Raw genomic sequence first — 21,032 nt, forward strand, 5'->3', positions numbered from 1 at the left:
GCCCCACAGGTGCCAGCTCAGACGGTAGTCCAGACGCTCCCAGGTGACGGTCAGAGGGTCCAGCAGCTGCTGCAGGCTGTAGTGCCTGAACACAGAGACAGAGACACTTAAAGGGTCTGATGAGTCCAGAGAGGTGGACCGGTGAAACCAGCACAGACCGGCTCCGTTTAGACAAACGTTAGTCATCTCTGGAGGAGAAGATTTGAGTAAATATTTAGCAGCCAAATCAATGGGTTATAATAATAATAATACTAATTTAAGCTCAACAGGTGAGCTGGTGTACCTGTCACTGTAGAGTTTGAGCAGGTGGAAGCAGAGGTCGTGCAGCGGCCGTTTAGGCTCCGCCTCCTCATCCTCCATGTCCGGCTGCTCCGCCTCCATGTACGGAGGAAGGGGGGGGCAGGCGTACTTCCCCCCCTCACATGAGCCCTGCAGGACAGAAACCACCACAGAGATATAGATATATATATAGAGATGTATATATAGAGATATATATAGAGAAAGAGAGAGAGAGAGAGACAGACAGACAGACAGACAGACAGCTCACCTGGAAGGCGTCTTCATATCCTTTGAGGGCGTCGGCTACAGAGGCTGTAGGAGGCAACATGAACCAGAGGTGAACGGCGACGCAGCGCTTCCAGTCCAGCTCGGAGCAAACGTTCACCACAGAGTCAGAGGACTGCCACACCTGGAGGGCCAGACAGGGAGGACAATTAGAATGAATGCATGTTGTATCCTTTACCCTTAACTTACATGTAGATGCTATATATATATTCTTTTTTTTAATACATGAAATAGATAACGCTAAAATGAAACGTCTCGTACGGGTTTCCCAGAGAGCAGCGTGAAGATGCGCAGTCGTTCCTCGGGCAGGTAGCTGTCGGTCTGCATGCGGTTCCAGTCGGCGAGCTGGAGGGCCAGCAGGTCTCTACAGTACTGAGAGCCCACGGCCTGGGACAGCAGCAGGGACAGACGGTGGTCTCCTGGGGACAGACGGGTTAGGGTTAGCAGGGACGCTAGCAGGTCTGTCTGTCTGTCTCTCTCTCTCTCTCTCTCTCCTCACCTTCCTTCTGAGCCAGTCGACAGGCCTCACTGATGCGGTTCCCCGTCAGGAAGCTGAAGATGGCGTCCGTGTGACGACCCTTCGCCGCCAGCGCCACCTCCTCCTCCACCTTGCGGCCGGCTCCGCGGGACAGCCAGGCCGAGAAGGTCCGCCTCCTCTCCAGCTGCTGCTCGTACTCGTCGGGCGTCTCTGGGTCGCCGGGGCCCAGCCGGCCCCACAGGGCCTCACACAGGGTCCAGACCTCGGACCAGTAACCCAGGAGGGCTGGAGGGGGGAGAGAGAGAGAGAGAGAGAGAGAGAGAGAGAGAGAGAGAGAGAGAGAGAGAGAGAGAGAGAGAGAAAGCGAGAGAGAGAGAGAGAGAGAGAGAATCTGAAGAATCAGCTGCTGGATCCTGAGGTGAAGCTATGCGTCTCTTGTTGTGAAGTAGAACCTCTCTAACACATCATGAACTCCGTCCTCAGACAGTAGAGTCTCTTACGCTCAGCGTCTCCCTGCTGCTCGCTCAGCTCTCTGATCCACTCGGCGTACTCGTGCAGCGCCGCCACGCCGGGCCGCGGCCGGACCAGCGGACAGTCGGAGGCGTCGGTGGAGTCGATGGTGCTGTGCTTCAGACAGATCTCCAGGGGGCGCTGCAGCACCGACCGGCTCTCCTCTTCATCATCCTCCTCCTCCTCGTCGGTCTTCACTGGAGGCTCCAGACCCACCAGCTGCTCCAGAACCACCTTATAGGGGCTCTCTGTGAGTCTGAGGAGACGCACCACAGATCAGCATGTTTGTGTTTAGTCTGTTTATTTTCTTTTTTAAAGTAAAACGGTTTCTTACGGTTTGCTCCGGGCCGGTTTGGGCAGGAAGCTGAAGTCCGTCTTGGTGAGCTCTTGGTGGTCGAGTCGTTTGGCAGGCGCCGAGCTCAGCCGGTGGCCACAGTGAGCGAGCGTCCAGCCGGGACCCCAACCCACCCGGAAGGAGCGACCCGCAAACAAGCCGGCGTCCATCAGCAGACTCCCCTACAGAGCAGCAACACCAACCGACAGAGAGGGAATCTTATCCAAACGAAGCAGCAAACCGAGTTCATGAAAACAAACATTCATATTTCAGTCCTAGTTTGGTTCCACATTTAGATTGGTTTGGTCCTCTGAACCCCAAAACCCACCGGCGGGACAGAAAACCATGTTTAAACAATCGTTTATTTTAAACAACGTCCACAACTACACCGTTTATGACAGACAGTAGGTGTAATACTTTGTGTTCTTACAGACGCAGTAAACCAGCCGACGTGTGTCTCGTTAGAAACGGTGAATAATCCTCCCGATGATGTCATGAATAAGGGTTATATCTTTGTTTACTTGATATCAATAAACAACAAACCTTCCCCTGAGTGACCGACTCCTTGAGGGCCACGGGGCTGCCCAGCCGCCGGACGCCGACCGTCCTGACCGAAGGCTCCGGGGTTCTTGGGGGCAGCAGGAAGGACGAGGGTCCCGGACCGGACCAGTGAGACGAGCGGGGGGGCTCTTTGGCCGCCGGAGACCCCCGAGTGAGAGGAGGAGAGTCAGACATCTGAGAGAAGAGGCCGGAGGTGAACCGAGCCTGAAGGAGACCCCCCACTGTGGAGAGAGAGAGATCTTCATCATCATATATAATATCTTCATTATCTGTCCCTGAATAGATGGAGGTTACCAAAATAAAACAGGAAGTGGGCGTAGGTGAGGTTTTCGTACCGGAGGGTCGGCTCTGAGTTCCTGGCACGACGAGTCGAGGAGACGAGACGTCGACCTTCATCGCCCGCTGGTCCTGAAACATGTCGCTCTCCTCCTCATCCTCAGCGAACAGAGACGCCTTCATGATCTGCAGACAGAAACACTGACGGTTCAACGCCGGCTTCGTTCAGCCCGACTGTACTTCCTGTTTGAGGCCCGTGGCTCTACCTGGAGGGTGTGAGGGTTGATCCCCAGAGAGGACGCCATGTGGCCGGACGCAGAGACGCCGTCGTGCTCCGCGGGGATCGGACCCCCGAGCTTCCCGCTCATCCAGTCCGTCTCCAACGCCGGCAGGTCGTCCTCCTCTCCTCCTCCCAGCATGCTCTCTGTCGGGAAGCTCTGGGTGATGTCGGCCATGTCGCTGTCCAGCTCGGCCACGCCTCCTGTCATCTCCACGGCAATAGCAGACTGAACACACACACACACACACACACACACACACACACACACACACACACACACACACACACACACACACACACACACACACACACACACACACACACACACACACACACACACCATTTAAAACTTGGTTCTTGAATATTTTGTTACAATTTCTCTTTAACTTCCTGGTTTTTTGTTTAGTTTTTAACTTTGGATTAGTTTTTAACTTTGGATTAGTTTTTAACTTTGGATTTCGAATAGTTTTACCTCGTATGTGAAGCACCTTTAGCTTTCCTTTGTATTGTAACAGATTTAGATAATAAATGTATTATTATTGTGTGTTTATCGCAGGTTTCATGTTTATAGAATGAACAGAAAACAAACATTTTCTGTTCCCTCTTGTTCAGCTAGTTAATTATATGAAATTATTATTAAGTTACTATTTACGGTAATGTTGGCTGATGGATTAAACATCCACTGATCTCTGGAGAAAAACTGTATTTAGCTTTTATCAAAACAACAAATAAGTTATATTTAATAAATGTAATTCTACTAACAGACGTCTGACGTCACAAGAAACGTTTGATTTAATCTCTTAAACTACCACAAACTTTACAGACCAAAGATTAAAAGTCTTCATTAACTTTATTAGGTTTTTCTTTCATTAAATGCATAAAATATAAATGAATACAATCCATATCACACACCTTGAAGCAGCTGAGAGTCTGAAACGTTTACCTGCTATTTATGTTCTGAAGTAGATGTTGAACATGACAAACCTATAACAGATCGTTATACATAATATCTGCTGGTATTATTATATAAGTCCTGAAGAACTAAAACCGTAAAACATTAACGTCTGATCAGGTTTCCTGAGTAGAGAAAATACTTTGAGTCAAGGTTTAAGTAGTATTTATACATCTGTGTGTGTGTGTGTGTGTGTGTGTGTGTGTGTGTGTGTGTGTGTGTGTGTGTGTGTGAGAGAGAGACCGGTTGAGTGTGTACTGGAGTTTAAACTGAAGCAGCATAATAATAAACAGATAAACAGATCAAAGTTGATACAAAACGTTTCCAGCATTTTAAAATCAATAACGGTAGTTTTAACCCGAGAAACATTAAAATGTTTAAGTTTGTAACAACATTCCTTTTCCTGATCAAATGAACTGCTTCAAATTAAAAACAATAAAAAATAGAATATCGCGTTCTTATCTACATTCCTCCTTCAGATCCGTTTACTGTGAAAGACGTCAGACGACCTGAACCGGACGTGTTGTTGAGTAATAGACTTTAATGTTTAGCATTCTGAAACGCACAAAACTTTAATGGAAATATTTCACTAAAAGATTATAAGAATATATAACGGCGTTTTTGGGCTGTTTTATATATGAATATAAAAACTACAGAGCTGTTGATAGAGAGGTAATGTTCTGAGAAAAACTATGATCTCAGAATAGTTTTTAGGGAATAAAGTCACAAATTTAGCTGGCGTCTGAATTTCGTTGCTCCTAAAAGGAGTGTTGTTACGGCGAGGACACGTTTTCTTTCATGCTCTTTATGAACATAAAGAAACACATTTTATATACATAATCTCAGGTGTGTCAGTGAGGACGAGGAGGATGAAGATGAGTGTGGATGGGCGCAGGCTGCTCTACCTGAGCCTGTGGCGCCACCTGCTGCTGGGAGGGGGGCCTGCTGGGAGGAAGTGACATCATCGTCTTCAGCTTCTTGGGGTCGGCTTTGAGCGGGACGTCCTCCTCCTCGTCAGAGTCCTGGAGGCCATATTTAGAGAAATGGGCCACCTGAGAGAGAGACAAGGGGAGGAGTCAGTTACACCTGAGAGAGGGGGAGGAGTCAGTTACATCTGAGACAGAGAGGGGAGGAGTCAGTTACACCTGAGAGAGGAGGAGGACTCAGTTACACCCGAGACAGAGGAGAGGAGGAGTCAGTTACACCAGAGACAGAGAGGGGAGGAGTCAGTTACAACTCAACAGCACAGAGCTGGAGGTAACCATCCCAGCCATGTTTGAAATCAACAACTCGATCTGTAACTGCTGAACAGAAACAATCTTAAAAGTATAACATTAACTACTTCTACAGGTGAACACATCACAGTTCACATACATTTCATCATAGAGTGATTTTAACGGACCTCGAACACCCAGGATCCGGTCTCAGCTCTGTACTCCAGGAAGCGGGCTCCCTGCTTGCGCGATGCTTTCTCCAGCCGGCCCTCGTAGTTCATCTCGGTGAGACGCTCGGGGCTCCGGATCTGAGTGCAGGCCGTCTTGTCGTTTGGCCAAACGCCGTCCAGAGTCACCTCGGCCCGCCTGCCGACCACACAGAGCAGAAACAAGGAACCGGATCAGGACAGGAAGCGAATAGACGACGTAACATCTTTAGACAAAACCACCGTCCCTCACCTGTTTAGCCCCTCCCCCTCCAGAGGCTTGTTTTTGTCGTCCGGGTACACGATGACCTCTTTGCGTCTGAAGTGCACAATCTCGTCGAGGTTCAGCGCCGTCACGTTCACCTCGCCGGGGAAGAAGATGGAGCCGTAGCCTGCGAGGACCAATCAGAGCCGAGCGGTGAGACACTGCGGGCTTTAACCTCTCACGTTGAGAAGATTTCATTAAACTTCGATGATGAGAGCGGACATTACCTTTCCTGCCGACGGTGAAGTTGTCCACCACGCAATCTCCGTTTTCGTCCACCATCTCAGCGAGATCGTCCATGGAGGGGATGGTGTAGTAACCAACACGGTTCAGAACGATGCCTGAAGGAAAACAAGTGTGGAGAGTTTCATCTTTCCTCTTCGTGTCCACAGAGTCTTCATTCAATCGTTTCCAATGAGGAGAGAGCGTGTGGCCGCCGAGAGACGAAGCGTCTTTTTACCGAGCGCTTCTTGCTAAAAGATGTGCGTTGTTTTGGGGCCCGTCTGTCCTGAACTCTATACCTCAGACAGACACCATCATAACAAAGACTGAAAGGGTCATTTGTGGCAGCAGATTGGCCGGACGAACACCGATTAAATGTTGTGCTTTTATCGATTTAAGACGCTGAAAAAGACGCCGTGTGGACACAGAGCTTGACCCAAGGTCATAAAAGGAGGAACAGGAGTGTATATCCGACCTGCCGGGTGAGGAGACTGCTGGACCTCCTGCTGCTCCTCTTCTCGGTCCTCCTGCAGAGACTCGTCCCCCAGAGACGCAGACACGTCCTCGCTGCTCAGCTGAGGAGAAAAACAACAATACAGTTAGAAACACACCGTGAACACACTCCCAGTCTTGGATTGTGGACTCTTGACGTCTACAGTTGATGTCGACACAGATGATGAGGGCGGTGTCATCAACATAACATCTGAACGTCTCACCTCCAGTCCTCCGTTCCTGGCCGGTTTGTGCATGTTGAGGTCGCTGATGGTGTCCTGCAGGCTGGTCTGGATGCGGCCCTGCGGGATGGGTTTGGCGATGGGGTTGACGTAGAACTGGGTGACCTCGGGGTCGTCGTCCGTCCGGCTGCTGGGACCCGCCATCTCCTCCTCCTCCTCTTCCTCCATATGACTGCAGGCAAAACATTTTGACCAATGAAGATCCTCATACAAGAACAGAGCGGTGTCAAAGATGCACATGGGAGGTATTTCCAAAATAAAAGACACCTGAATGTGTGTGTGTGTGTGTGTGTGTGTGTGTGTGTGTGTGTGTGTACCTGTGTCCGTTCTGTGGGTACTCTGGAGGTGAAGCCAGGTCGTCCGTCTCTTTGTTTATCGGGCTGTTGTACTGACTGCTGTTCAGGTTCTTCAGCACCAGCTTCTTGATGCTCTTCCTGTGAACAAACAAACACAAACAATTACATTTTATTCCATTAAAAAACATTATACATAAATGTATGTTTCTTTTTATCTTTATTTAAATATTCATTGTTATTTATATTTAATAAAATGTCCTCCCTCTTTTTAATATACGTGTGTATATGCATATTATATGTATATTAACATACATATTTATTATACTATTTAAATTGCTATTATTTTTATCATAAGTTAAAAATGTAAATAAAAGTAATTAAATAGAAAACGATAAATGCCACCTTTTGTAAATGTCCCGTTTCTCTCTTTATTTTATTTCCATTTATTTATTTTAATATTTTGTATTTAAATTTAAAGAAATTCCTCCCCCTTATTATATATATATATTTTTTTTATTAGAATTATTTTAATCATTATTATACGGGTACCTGGGTACGAAGGCTCCGTTGGTGAGCGACGGCTCGTCGTCGTCCAGCCCGTCGAACAGCTGCGACTTGGAGGCCCCCGACGACGTCAGCGCTTTGGGGCGGACCCTGGTCGCCGGGCGAGGGGTCAGCTTGTAGTGGGTGGGCGTGGTCAGAGCCTTCTGGGCCGTCGGATTGGTTGGTTTCAGACGCTGTCGGAACACCAGAGAGGTTGCGATTGGATACTGTTGGTTTGTGAATTTGCTCGTTACAACGGCCGTGTTGTTCTCACCTCCTCCTTCTTCTTGGGGTCTGACAGCGGGTTTCTGAACAGCGGCGAGTCTCCGTACGGCGAGTACGCCAAGACGCTGAGCTGCTGCTGGAGCATGGCCTGCTGGGAGGCCGTCCCACTCGGATCTGTGAGCGCTGGAGGAGGAAACGAGGAGAGATGAAGCACAAACACCGACGGCTACAACGCAAACAAACTGCAGTGAAACCGGCAACTCCTGAGAGGCAGAATCACCGTTTCTGTGAATGGAGTCTGGTGTCTTTACAGAGAGCAGAGATATCAGCTGTTCCACTGACAGACAGCAGACAGACAGAGACAGACAGACAGACACAGACAGACAGGCGCTGCTCACCGACGGGTTGCTGTGGAACTCCAAAGCCCAGTGTATTTGCTCCGCTGTTGAACGCCGACGCTCCGAAGGTTCCCATCGTTCCCAGTGTGGCTCCCAGTTTGCCCTGGTTGTTCCCAAACAGAGACGTCTGTCCTGTTCCCACTGCTGAACACACACACACACACACACACACACACCCCTCTATTAGTATACTCTGTGTGTGTGTGTGTGTGTGTGTGTGTGTGTGTGTGTGTGTGTGTGTGTGTGTGTGTGTGTGTGTTGATCGTCTCTCCTCAGCCTGCTACTTCAGGAGCTAACTGGCCTTCTTAGAAACATTAAATTAATGGTTTCATTTAATTTATCCAGAAAAAAACAAATATTCACCAGCTCTTCTGTTTCACATGATTTTAAATAAGACTTTTTTTTTGGTGTGGTGGATCCAGTACCTGCTCCGAAGCTGGTTCCCAGTGCCGTCCCCAGACCTCCGGTGGCCGGCTTGTTCCCAAACAGACTCCCGGCCGCGGGGTTTGTCCCAAAACCTGCAGCAAGAGATACAAAAATAAATTAAAAAACATTATTAATGAAGCGCTGATTCCCGTCTCCACCCTTAAACTCCAGGCAGACTCACCAAAGGTGGAGGTGTTGGTTCCGGTCCCCAGCGTGAGGGCGGGCTTGTTGCCAAACAGCCCGGTGCCGGTGCCAAAGGACGGGGCGGCGCTGGTGGTGGTGGTGCCGAACCCGGCCGCCTTGTTACCGAACAAACTCTGCTGCAAGAGACACAAAAAGGGGGACGTGAAGAAGACGCCGTCACAAAACGTCCATCACATGACTGATCACGGGGCGAGTGGGGACCGCTGTAAACAGGAAGTGGATTCACTGCGTTTATTGTTATGCAGCAAATTAACATGGTTACGCCTTTATTCTCCACTTCTGAGTGAGTGAAACGTCTCGTCTGTCTCCATCAGACTCGTCCTGTACCTGCGTGCCCACGTTTCCAAATCCAGCGTTGGGTTGTCCGAACAGTCCGGTTCCCGTCCCGAAGCCGCCGGCGGCGGCGGGCTGAGCGGCGCCGAACAAGCCGCTCGCCGGAGGCGCCGCGGCATTCCCGAACAAACCCTGAATCACAGGAAGCAGCGGTGAGACACCGCCACAGTAAAAGTTCTCACGGTCTTAAAGAAATCACTCTCTTCTTTTTCTTCTTCTGTGAAGTCAGACATCTACACAGTGGAGGCGGTTGGTCCTCACCATGCTGCTGGTGTTGGCCTGTCCCATGGTGTTGGTGTTTCCGAAGGAGAACCCGGTGCTCGGTGCGGTGGTGGTCTGACCGAAGGGCTTGAAGAGGCTGCTGGCCTGCGGGGGGGCCGGCTGACCGAACAGACCGCCGGCCGCTGCGCCGAAACCTCCGGCCGCCGCTGGAAGAGAAACAAAGACGGTGGAGCCGGTGATTCACCGACGCTTTCAGCGGTTTCCCGATTTGACATTTGAAGTGAGTTCTACTCACGTGCGGCTCCGAAGGTGGTCTTGTTCTGTCCGAAGGAGAAGTTGGTGTTGGGGGCCGTGGCGCCGAACAACCCGGTGGCGGCGCTGGACGTCGCCGTGGTGGCGCCGAACATGCCGCCCGCCGGCGCCGCCATCGGGTTGGTCGGGCCCTTCCTGCCCGCCTGGTAGTCCTCCAGCCTCAACTCCTGCAGGGAGACACGGGGGAGGAGGGAGGGAGTGAGAGAACGCAATCTACAAAACATAAACCTTTCAGACTGAATCCAGTTTTAACGGACGTCTCAGCCGCTCCAACAATAAGCTTCAACTTCTTTTCCCAGAATCCTTTGCTCCTCGAGAAGCGCGTCCCTTCATTTCATATCTTCTACGTCTTCATTCGTTAAGTTTTATGCCATCGTTTACATTTTCTCCTTCAAAGATTTGAAACAGGTAACTGGGAACAAACGATGGCAAGAGGGAAGTTTACAACAGCAGCTGGATATTCTCAGAGTTTACGAGGCGCACCTGAATGCACCACGAGGCGGTGGTGATTCAGACAGCTGAGCTCCGTGTTCTCTCGTCGTCCTCATAAACACACACTCACCTCCAGGGACTTGTTCTCGTACTCCTTCATGGCCGTGATGCACTGGTGCTTGGTGTTGATGCTGGTGGTCACGCCGGCCTTCACCATGGTGTCACTTCCTGTTGGAGGCTGAGGGAACAAAACAAAAATGTTTTCCTAAACTGGCCCTGGACAGACCAACATGTTCCGGGTGCAGCCCGACAGCTTTTGAATAACCTTTATATAAACTCACGTTGAACTTGACGGTGGTTCCCGGCTGCTGCTGCTGCTGCTGCTGCTGAGCGGCGGTGAACCCCGAGCCTCCGAACAGGGAGGCGACGCTGCCTCCACCGAACGGGTTGGAGGTGGTGTTGGTCGACCCAAACAGCCCGCCACTGCTGGTGCTGGTCCCAAAGCCTGGAGGACACGATGGGAGGGAGACTTCTTCAAACGTTCAGACGTTTCATAAGATAAACAAATCAAAAACGACAACGGGACTGAGCAGTGTGCAAAACACAACGGGAGCATTGAAGGTTTGGTTAGAAGGAACTTGTTTGATAAAGAACATCACGAGCATCTTGTATCACATTTGTTCTCGTCTCATCAACAACAGCAGCTGTGTGAGGTCCCTACTGGACGACCTATAAGAGACCCTAAACGGTGGCGTGCGGAGGGTTCTCACTTCCAAACGAGGTGGGTTTGTTGGCCCCGAAAGCATTGCTCGGCTGGGAGAAGAGTCCGCCGCTGGCGCCCGTTCCGGTGCTCCCAAACAGGCTGGTGGAGGTGCCGGTCGCCGCACCGAAACCAAAGCCGGTGTTGGGAGCGGAAGCCGCCGGCTGGCTGAACGTACTGGACCCGAACAGACCGCCTGCAGGAAAGAGACCGGGACCGTTAGTGTTGGAAACAGTCGCCCTGTGTTTTAGGGAATAATACACGTTAAAAGGTTCACGCAGATGTCTTTTTCAGCAGCTACAACACTGTTCTCACTGAGAACCTGAACACCACAAACATCGGTTAGCTTTTATTCTTTTCTTCAAACATGAGCAGACGAACCAGGTTTATTCTGCGCGGGACCAAACAGTCCTCCGGTGTTGGCCGTGGCCCCGAACGCCGACGTCCCGAAGCCTCCCGTCGCCCCAAAACCAGCGTCTGTAGTTCATGTGAGGAGAAGACGACACAGACGGATGATTTAAACCTTCAGTCACCAGCAACACACAGAGTCTGTTTCACCAACAGCAGACCAGATCGAATACTCAACAGGTTCAGTGTGTCCACTCCATGGAGAGCCCGATGGTGCATGATGTGTGAATGTCTACATCAGCATTAACTACGTTCTGCTAAGATGTGCTGTTAAAGAGTTTCCCGGAGGAAGAAACTACATTTATTTCTATAGCCCAAAATGTCCTCAGAGGGCTTTACAATCTGAACACACACGACATCCTCTGACCTCTGACCCGAACCCACCGGGACAGGAACCCCCCCCCCCCCCCCCAAAAAACTCTTTAACAAGGAAGAAACCTCAGAGCAACAGAGGAGGATGAAGTGTGATGGATGTCATGAGTACAGAATAGAAACAGTTACTAAAGAGATAAGTCCTTTAGAGAACCAGGGCTCCGCCTGGTGCTGCTGTAGGTTTGAATCCCAGAGTCTGAACAAATAAAAACAACTCACTTTGTTGTCCAAAGGTCGACGAGGTGCCGAACCCCCCCGTCCCTCCGCCGAAGGGAGTACCGAATGACTTGTTGAACATCTTGCCCTGCTAGCAGGACCGCATAGGTCTTCTGTGTGGAGACAAACATCTTTGACCAGCCGCCTCCATGAAGCATAAAGACATTATATCCGGCAGTAAAACAGAGAAAATATTGACAGTTTACATTCAGATTAACGGTCCTCTTTGGACGCAGATTAAACCAGATTAAATTTGTTTTGGGTTTTCTTCAGACATTTCACCTTCTAATCACAACAGCCTCTTGAAGAAACAAACGGTGTCTTCAGAAAAGACAAGATAGATTTCACTTTTCTGCATTGATGCGTTTGTTGCATGTTAACTCCTTCATATCCTGTTCAGTTTAATCCACATTAATGCATCGTATTCTATAAGATCATCATGTTTGTAGCGTCTGTCCTGTGAGAACCTCGCATTTCTAAAGAGAAAGTTTTCAGCATTTTACAGCTGAAAAAGTACATCTACCTCTGAGATGTGGTGGAGAAGTATTCCGTAGCATAAGTACCTCTAGTTTTTACTTAAATGCAGCAACCTACCTAAGTAAAAGTAAAAGTACTTAGTTACATTCCACCACTGATGTAAACTTTTGGCACTGCATCGTTTCAAACTGAAGCTAGGAAGCATTAGCACGATAAGCTAACACTGACTTAGCATAGCTAACGCGTCAGCTAACAACATGTTAGCTGACGTTATATTAATGAACACACATATCTATCAACTCTTCCACATCAATGTCTATCTTTTTAACTCAATATAAACACATTCTACTACCGGACGTCAGCCGCGTTGCGGACAGTTTGCTAGTTAGAAGTTACGTGCGTCAAGCTAACGTTTTGCTCGCTAGCTAGGTAGCTCCGTGGCTAACTACTTAGCGTTGCTACGCAAAACGTTAGCAAAACAAAAGGAAGGCGGACGGAAGAACACACGTCGGTTTCACAAACGTCTACCTGTAACAACGTTGCTGTGGGTGTTCGGTTCGTTCTCGACCTTCCTCCCACGAAGATAAAGCAGAAGAAAGCAGAACACTGGACGATAAAAGCGTCTTTAGCTAAACATCGGCATAGCCGCGATAGCTTCGTCAACGAGGAGGGAAAACTGACGGCCAGCAACGTCACTACGCACTTTCATACGTCTTACGTCATGACGTCGACGTAATTCTCCTTCTTCTTCTGTGGTGTTAAACGGCAGCTTGCCTTCTATTCGTTGCATTACTGCCACCTCCCGGTCCAGTCAGTGTTGTCCCAGCTGCTAAACTCTCCCCATAGAGTGTATTCTTTAGCTCTCATCCCTAAACTTTGCATTTCGTCCAACATGTCAGGGTTCTAAGGATCAGTTATTGTCATTATGCAGCACAGGGAAGCACACACACATGACAAACAAAAACAACAACAGGAGGACATTTGGGTACTGTATTTTTTATTTGGTTTCTGATGCTGAACCGCCATAAACTAATCTGGATTTAATTAGAGTTTAGTAAATAGTTATGACGAGGACATTTACGAGCAGTAACTGCATTTAAGCCAATATTACATGAATACATAATTACGCTTATGGAATAAACACCTGAAATCATTTCAAACATGTATTTTGAATTAGCTTCTTGTAAATGCTGACTTTAACAAACATAGAGGTTAATTCATATCATGTGTGTTAGGGTGAGACCTCAGCCTTTGCTGTGACGACTGAGACTTTCAGTCGACAACATAAGTGGTGCACGAGGGAGTATCTGATGGTCCGGTCTCTGAGGCCATAGATGAGAGAACTCAGACACTTGGGGAGGATTATCAAAAACACATAAAAAACATTCTGGATGCGCAAGAGCACGATCCTCGTGACCGTTTTTGAGACGGCTACGAGGAACAAGTTGTGCATGAACGAGGAGAGGCCGAGGCCCAGCTGAACCAGATGCAGCAGCAGTGTGTTACGAGCCTTTTGGGCTGAAGCTTTGTCTGTGGAGGCTGAGCTGGCTGCTATCATCACACCAATATAGGAGCAAGTGATCGCCACACCAGCTGACACAAACAGAAAATAAGTGTAGCCTTTATCGTACTGATCAGACATCGACCCGAGAAGAATTACAAACGGACCACAAAAATGTGTCATCTGCAGGCTCTCCAGGTCTTCAAATGGAAAATCTAACAGTAGAATAACTCGCGTGAGGGTATTTAGTGAACTGAAGGCCCAAACCGCAATGATAGCCACTGCTGTGTTTCTCATGGTGATGATGGTAGTGTGCCTCAGTGGGTAGCACACAGCCACATATCTCTCCAGAGACATCACCACCAGTGTGAGAGGGGAGATCTCATTCGTGAGAGTGGCGAACACGACGAGAACCCCACACAACGGATACGTCAGTGTTATTCTACAAACAGAAAGTAGGTAGAGTAACTGACTCAGTGCCATCTGCATAGTGTCTGCACAAAGGAGGTTAAACAGGAGGATGTAACGGGAGGTCTCACAAAACACCAGTTTACTCCTCAAGGTGAACAACATGATCCCGTTAATGAAGAGAAACACACAGCATGGTAATGTAGTCAGAGTAGACAGCATCACTTTTTCCAATAATCCCAGATACTGCAGACCAGCAGTGATGTTGGTCTGAGACTGAGTTGCATAAGACATTTCAGAGAAATTTCATGTTATCGTCACACAAAAGCAGAATAAACCTCTTCCTGTTTGTCTTGTGTAGAAAAATGAAAAACCAACATCATTTAACATCAGATGCCCGTTGAGTCACATCATCCAAGTAAGAAAGCAGAGCTGGTCTGCAGGGTTTACCTGCCCTCAAACGTTGTATATCAGCTTTGTCCTGCCCTAAACCACGTGACACCATCACGTCATTAAGGTGAACAGCTGAACAATAGGTCATGAATATCTCTCCTATTGTTTCCCAACACCCATCTGGTCGCGTCTTCCTCAGTTTAAACGTATCTATGCAAAAGTAGGTCAACTTTATTTCTATAGTGCCTCTGAGTATCGCAGTTACAAGCAGAAAATGTGAACTTGAGTTACTTACTTCTTTAGACGTGACTTGACCAAATCAAAAAAGACTTGCAACTTGACTTGTGACTTTCATTTGAGCCTTTTGACTCGAAAATAATTGATACCTTCCCCCAAACCCAAAGTGTGCCACGTATCAATACATTTCCTGAACCAACTAACATTAAAAGAAAGTCAACACTTCCTCAGATCCATTTTGTTTGAACCAATCTGACAGCATCAAATCCAGTTGCTGAAGAGAACCATGAAGACCTAACTACGTTACTGAGCGCCAGTTCAATCAGGAGAGACAAGTGAATGATTAGTAGTTAACATCTATTATGACAGATGATGTGTTAACGAGCTACACAGAAATTCTTTGGCGCTTGAAGGAGATTTGTGATCGAGTTGTGATCGCCCTGAGCAGCAACAATATAAATCCCCCCGAGGAGTCCAGACACTGGTGGTGGTGGCTGGAGGTTCTGGTGGAGTTGGCTGCAGATGCTGATGGAGTGCTGAATCTGCGAAGATGGATGGTGCTGGGGAAAGAAGGATCGAAGCATCTGGCGTTAAACTGGATCCCGGCAACCAGACCTCTAACATACTGAGGCTTGAAGCGACGCACGTCCATGCAGTGACAAATAAATGCACAAACAGCACTGATTGTTACCGGCTTTAGTGGTAAGTTCAGGGAAATGCAGAATAAGGCGAAAGTTTTTCAAGCAAAATCATAACATTTCAAAGTGGACGCTGCTAGGCCTTTTCTCATGTAGAACCTTGTGGTTTCTAGGTAAGACTGCAATGATGGCTGATTTAATAGAGTATTAGTGCTTCTAGAGGAGGAACGGCTGTTGGAGATGGGTTAGCTTCTGGGCACAGACTCTTGAAAACCTGAAATTTAAAACGGGATAAGGCATCAGCGAATAGTGTTATTATTACGAAGTTTTGAGTGACGGATAGCCATGAAATGCATCTCATGAAAGGCATGATGTCGAGGCTGGATGAGTGGCCTTTTGTTGATAATCCCTACGACTGCTTGGTTGTCGCACTGCACCGCGATGCGTTTGCGTCTCCAAAACTTCCCCCATATGTAACAAGCTACTGCGATAGGATAGATTTCGAACAGTGCGGAGGATGAATCGAGCTTGGGGAATGAATGAGGCCTGCTGCTGGCGAACCATTGGCCTTGGAAGTACCCGCCGAAACCCACAGAGGGCGCGGCATCCGTGAAAAACTTTAGAAAGTCGGAGGAATGAACCACGTCATTATAAAAGAATGTTACCCCGTTCCAACGCCTTAGCAACCGTGACCAGACACACAGATCGGAGCGGCACCCTTCGTTCAGTGTAATGACGTCGTGCAAATTTGGCACGGATGAAGCCCTGGGAGCCCTCGTGTTTGCTCCTGGTTCCTGGTTTGTGACTTTGCCTTTTTTCTACAGTTTTTGGATTTTTGGCCCGCTCCCTGTTGGAGTTGTTTTCTGTTCCTGTGTTTGATGGCTTGGAGCCCAGTAAAGTTACCTTGTTTTCCACTTCACCTCGTCTCTTGTGTCTGTGTCTGCGCCTGAGACTCTGATCTGCCCCTAAAACGTAACAGACTTTGGTGGTGCGTCAGATGAAGGCGTACAAGAGTCTAAAGGCTGACAACTATTTCATGAGCTTTTGGGTCCACGACCTCGGAACCAAAGTAGCATTGAACTACTGCCGTCTTGTTTTTTCCTAGGTAGCTAGCATCGCTAAAAACAAATCTCCCGGTAGATAATCAGCTTTCTCTCGCATAAAAACAATGACAAAAACAAAGACAAAAAAGACAGACCATGGTGGTGATATCGGCGGAAACAAAGCCAGCCATTGCTGCGATATTATCCCGTATTTGCGTTAGGTCATTCACCTCATTCCCGCCGCCCGGAAAGTTTTACATATACTCGCATCCAGTCATGTCTTTGCATTGACTTTGTATGTAATCTCGTTGAAGGAAAAATGTGTTTTGCATAATTTGGTGTGAACACAGCATTATAATTACTCAATAGAATTTGAAAGGAACAGTTTGTAGCGTTTAGGGGGATTTATTGTCAAAAATGGAATATAATATTCATAATTATGTTTTCATTAGTGTAATGAGCAGCTCAATAGTTAAAGAATAATAAAAAAACAAGACATTAAAACAAATATGTAATTAAAAAATAGAGGAATAGAATAGGAATATAGATAAGAAATAATTATGAGAATTAATGTATTTATAACAACTAAAACACAGCCACAAATCTTTGCTCCACGTGGTTTATAACTGGACTTTTAACAATATTCACTTTGTCTGTAGGCTACAGCACAGCACAGTAGGAAATAACAACAATAAACACTTGTTTCATTGTATATAATCGGCTACTCAGCATGAAACATGACAGTAATGCAATTCTATAAAAATCTCTTTCCATTTATTGACTGTAATTATCTTGTTGACAAAAGAAAAACATGACTTTCTATTGTTCTGTTATAAGTTTGTAACCAAACCTATTCAAAAACGCTGTTCTAGCACAGTTTATGTAGTCAATAATTAATGAGTTACTTCATTATTTGTTTTTCAGTAGAATAAAATCATGAATGGTTGTCTTCTGCTTTCTTCTTTATTGTTTTATTTGATTGCAGTAAGAAAGGTATGATAACACGATCCCACCCCACTGTTTTGTGGGTTTAAAATGAAATACTTCAGCGATGTTAATGTGTGTATGTTTGGATCTCTCTCTCTTCTATACACAAGGAGGGCCCCCAAAGAAAATCTTGCCATGGGCCCTATGTTCTGTAGAGCCGGCCCTCAGTGTTATAATGGTATGGATGCCCTCTGAGCGAGGCTGTTTCTGTCCTGTGGTTCTTTTGAGCCACATATACATAAACATACTACATTTACAAGCGATCACACAGTTAGATCCATGTCATAAAGTCTACGTTGAGACCTGAGCCTAGGCTGGGACGACTGAGAGTTTCAGTCGACAACATAGACGGCTGATGAGGACAGGTCTGATGGTCTGATCTCTTATGCCATAAATGAGAGAACTCAGACATCTGGGAGAGATGAAAATACACACATAAAAAACATTCTGGATTCGCACAAATATTATCCTTGTTACATTTCTCGAAAGAGCTATGATGATGGGGTTGTAAATAGTCGAGGAGAGACTGAGGCCCAGCTGCACCAGATGCAGCAGCAGTGTTTTACGAGCCTTTTGGGCTGAAGCTTTGTCTGTGGAGGCTGACCTGGCTGCTATCATCACACCAACGTAGGTGGAAATAACTACCACACTAGCTGATACAAACAGAAAATAAGTGTAGCCTTTATCATAAAGACCAGACATTTGGCCGAGAAGTATGTTTACTTTGGCACAAAAATCTGTCATCTGCAGGCTCTCCAGGTCTTCAAATGGAAAATCTAACAGTAGAATAACTCGTGTGAGGATATTTAGTGAACTGAAGGCCCAAACCGCAATGATAGCCACTGCTGTGTTTCTCATGGTGATGATGGTAGTGTGCCTCAGTGGGTAGCACACAGCCACATATCTCTCCAGAGACATCACCACCAGTGTGAGAGGGGAGATTGCAGTTGTGAGATCAGCGAGCATGGCAAGAACCCCACATAATGGATATGTCAGTGTTATTCTACAGGCAGCCAGTAGGTAGAGTAACTGACTCACTGCCATCTGCATAGTGTCTGCAAAAAGAAGGTTAAACAGGAGGATGTAACGGGAGGTCTCACGAAACACCGTTTTACTCCTCAAGGTGAACAACATGGTGATGTTAATGAAGAGAAACACACAGCATGGTAATGTAGTCAGAGTGGAAAACAACACAACCTCCAGTAACCCCTGATACTGCAGACCAGCAGTGATGTTGGTCTGAGATTGAGTTGCATAAGACATTTCAGAGAAGCAATCAAGACATTAACCGAGAGATTACACAATAAACTTATTTTTCTATTCCTGCAAAAACGAAGATCCGACATCAGCAGACAAGCTTATTGAGTTCACATGAAACATCTAAAAATCCCCCTCTGCAGACAGCCAGCAGGTTAGCGTCTTGTGATGTGGGCAGAGCTGATCTGCCAGGTATGCTTACCCTCACATTCTGTATATGCACTCTGTCCTCACACCCATTTCACGTGACACCAACACATGGCCGCATGGTTCAGGAGTAGGTAGTCTCTCTTCCATTTTTTTCCAATACCTTGGTCATGTGACGTCTTCCATACTGGACATGAGAATAGAGGAGCATCTGTTTTACCTTGTATTAGGTATAGCTGTCTTTCTTAATATCACATCATAGAAAGATTTCCACTGTCATTTCCATGTAGATTCAGTCTGTCCTGACAGTCAGCAACAAAAACTACAGGAAGTGATTTTCAAATTTGATTCAATTGCATACAGCTTAGACCTCCCCAATCATGCAATCACATAGTTACTCTAGAGCTAATAGAAAATTGCATTCTCTCTACTGACCAGGAGGAGGCAAACAGAATGACTCTACTTCTCTCTTGATTTATTCCCTCAGTAAACATTGTAAACATGAGTTTATGGTCTCAATCTCTAGTTTACAGTCTTCTTCAACACAGCATGATGTTCATTTAGTACATTATGGTCCATTTAGAGTCAAACAGACCATAAAGCAGGGGATGCTTTAGAGGCGGGGCTACACGCTGATTGACAGGTCTCTACCAGAGACGTATACGTCGTCTCTACGTCACTCCTCCTCAGTCCAGATATGGTCACTTCCTGTTCACTGGTTGCAAAAAACAACATGGTGGCGGCCGTAATCCAAGATGGCGACGACAATATCGCCGAACTCAAGGCTTCATAACAGCCGTCCACAAATCAAGCATCAGTATTGTCCTAAAGAGGCATCATTAACAGCCTTTTGTGTGGTTTGTCCTACCTTTTGGAAACAACAGTTTGCTGCACTAAATATTCTTTTTAGTATTATGTTGAAAACCAAAGCATGGAGCTTTTTCCCTTTCTTTATTCAAGAGCGTGGGCTTTTGATTTGAGAGCATGACTTGATTTAACTTCACATTTTGTCAAGCTTGATCTCAAAACCCTGTCCTCACACTCAAATATCCCCTGCTTGCGCTTGGATTTGCACTGCTTCTGCTCAAACTGTTTGCAGTCAGATATATTATTGCTTGCACATATTTCCTGCACTCCATCTTCAGTCCTTCGCCTCACACTTGAGCTGCTTCTTCATGCTCCTCAAACATCTGCTTTCAGATTTGTCCGCTGCGAATGGATTTCACCTCTGCTCACAGATGTTTTTGTACCACAACCCTCTCAAAATTGCCCAACCAATAGAATGACAGGTGTCGTGTTGACTAATGAAATGATCCCTGTCTGAGCGTGAAATCAGTAAGTCGTGCTCTCAAATTGAATGACCACGCTCTTGAATAAAGATAAGAAAAAAGCTTCATACTAAAGTAAGTGAAAATATAAGTGAAGAGTCTGCATTACCCAGTGGAAGCCAGACTAAAGTTAGTATTTTATTGTCATATACATAGGCACATATACAAAATTTGACTTCTGCATTTTACCCATCCCTAGCTACTGGTGGACAAACAGGGTTTCATGGGTATCATTACACTGAATAAGTTGTGATTATGTTTATCAATTCTGGTTCTTCGCAAATCCCGGTACCTTATCATATTGGTTAGGTAGATGAGAAGATTGAGAAGAAGCTGCCTAAAACCTAAATTTGTCATAAATAACATGCATTGTACCTCAAAAAGCACAAGTTAAATTTTGACTGTTTTACACTAAATTATTTGAGATGGACCAGATTGTATTGCAGACACACTCCACCACCATCCTAAAGTGGCTCAGAGTCTCGCTGCTTCAAGACCTGTGTTGGCACCACAATGCATGAAATCCAGGAACCTTCTATACTGTTTCTGGTGCTACGAAGACTTTCACCATTCCTTCTCCAAAGTCCAACCACCAGGCTCCTGAACCCCAGTATTGCATTCCCAGAAGACACCACTGTGTTCCACGAGTGAGCATATACAATACAACTTATTTTACGCCTCACACTGTGAAGGAAACTCATATCAGATGCTTGTATCAGTGATCTCATTCGTTCTGGCACCACCAAAGCTCATGACGATAAGTGAGGATTGGAACTTAAAACTAATGCTAAATCCAGAGTTTTGCCTTCACGCTCGGCTTCCTCTTTACCCCGATGGTCCAGTACAACGCCTGCATTAAACCGTCCCTCAATC

At 46.8% G+C, this 21,032-nt stretch overlaps 3 protein-coding genes across 3 annotated transcripts in view; all 3 read right to left on the reverse strand.

Annotated features, from left to right (window-relative positions):
- The window catches only part of nup98 (nucleoporin 98 and 96 precursor), a 15,516-nt gene extending 2,625 nt beyond the window's left edge, over nt 1-12,891 (reverse strand). The window contains exons 1-31 of the mRNA XM_068731640.1: nt 12,749-12,891; nt 11,747-11,856; nt 11,129-11,224; nt 10,758-10,943; nt 10,329-10,492; nt 10,118-10,225; nt 9,539-9,722; nt 9,283-9,449; nt 9,016-9,153; nt 8,666-8,804; nt 8,484-8,576; nt 8,059-8,202; nt 7,710-7,843; nt 7,442-7,629; nt 6,914-7,030; nt 6,579-6,768; nt 6,338-6,437; nt 5,868-5,981; nt 5,629-5,767; nt 5,358-5,535; nt 4,861-5,007; nt 2,990-3,229; nt 2,783-2,909; nt 2,430-2,668; nt 1,887-2,068; nt 1,543-1,808; nt 1,064-1,327; nt 826-983; nt 548-688; nt 284-429; nt 1-85 (exon numbers count right to left, since the gene is read on the reverse strand). The exon at nt 1-85 is cut by the window's left edge and continues 137 nt beyond it. Of these exons, the coding sequence (XP_068587741.1) occupies nt 1-85; nt 284-429; nt 548-688; nt 826-983; nt 1,064-1,327; nt 1,543-1,808; nt 1,887-2,068; nt 2,430-2,668; nt 2,783-2,909; nt 2,990-3,229; nt 4,861-5,007; nt 5,358-5,535; nt 5,629-5,767; nt 5,868-5,981; nt 6,338-6,437; nt 6,579-6,768; nt 6,914-7,030; nt 7,442-7,629; nt 7,710-7,843; nt 8,059-8,202; nt 8,484-8,576; nt 8,666-8,804; nt 9,016-9,153; nt 9,283-9,449; nt 9,539-9,722; nt 10,118-10,225; nt 10,329-10,492; nt 10,758-10,943; nt 11,129-11,224; nt 11,747-11,825 (4,653 nt within the window). The 5' untranslated portion in view covers nt 11,826-11,856; nt 12,749-12,891. The remainder of the gene's footprint in view (nt 86-283; nt 430-547; nt 689-825; nt 984-1,063; nt 1,328-1,542; nt 1,809-1,886; nt 2,069-2,429; nt 2,669-2,782; nt 2,910-2,989; nt 3,230-4,860; nt 5,008-5,357; nt 5,536-5,628; nt 5,768-5,867; nt 5,982-6,337; nt 6,438-6,578; nt 6,769-6,913; nt 7,031-7,441; nt 7,630-7,709; nt 7,844-8,058; nt 8,203-8,483; nt 8,577-8,665; nt 8,805-9,015; nt 9,154-9,282; nt 9,450-9,538; nt 9,723-10,117; nt 10,226-10,328; nt 10,493-10,757; nt 10,944-11,128; nt 11,225-11,746; nt 11,857-12,748) is intronic.
- Nucleotides 12,892-13,451: 560 nt separating this feature from the next.
- On the reverse strand, nt 13,452-14,423 carry LOC137888273 (odorant receptor 131-2-like). The gene has a single exon (XM_068731633.1). It carries the CDS (start codon nt 14,421-14,423, stop codon nt 13,452-13,454), a length of 972 nt encoding a protein of 323 aa, XP_068587734.1.
- Nucleotides 14,424-17,736: 3,313 nt separating this feature from the next.
- LOC137888344 (odorant receptor 131-2-like) lies at nt 17,737-18,690 on the reverse strand. Its single transcript, XM_068731727.1, has one exon. The coding sequence runs from the start codon at nt 18,688-18,690 to the stop codon at nt 17,737-17,739; it is 954 nt and encodes a 317-aa protein (XP_068587828.1).
- Between the last annotated feature and the right edge of the window lie 2,342 nt (nt 18,691-21,032).

Source organism: Cebidichthys violaceus, unplaced genomic scaffold (genome assembly GCF_023349555.1).
Source record: "Cebidichthys violaceus isolate CVI_PGR_0920_01 unplaced genomic scaffold, fCebVio1.0.p SCAF_53, whole genome shotgun sequence".
Taxonomy (NCBI): Eukaryota; Metazoa; Chordata; class Actinopteri; order Perciformes; family Stichaeidae; genus Cebidichthys; species Cebidichthys violaceus.

Coding starts and splice junctions, on each gene's coding strand:
- LOC137888273 (XM_068731633.1), bottom strand. CDS start 14,423: ATGTCTTATGCAACTCAGTCTCAGACCAACATCACTGCTGGTCTGCAG.
- LOC137888344 (XM_068731727.1), bottom strand. CDS start 18,690: ATGTCTTATGCAACTCAATCTCAGACCAACATCACTGCTGGTCTGCAG.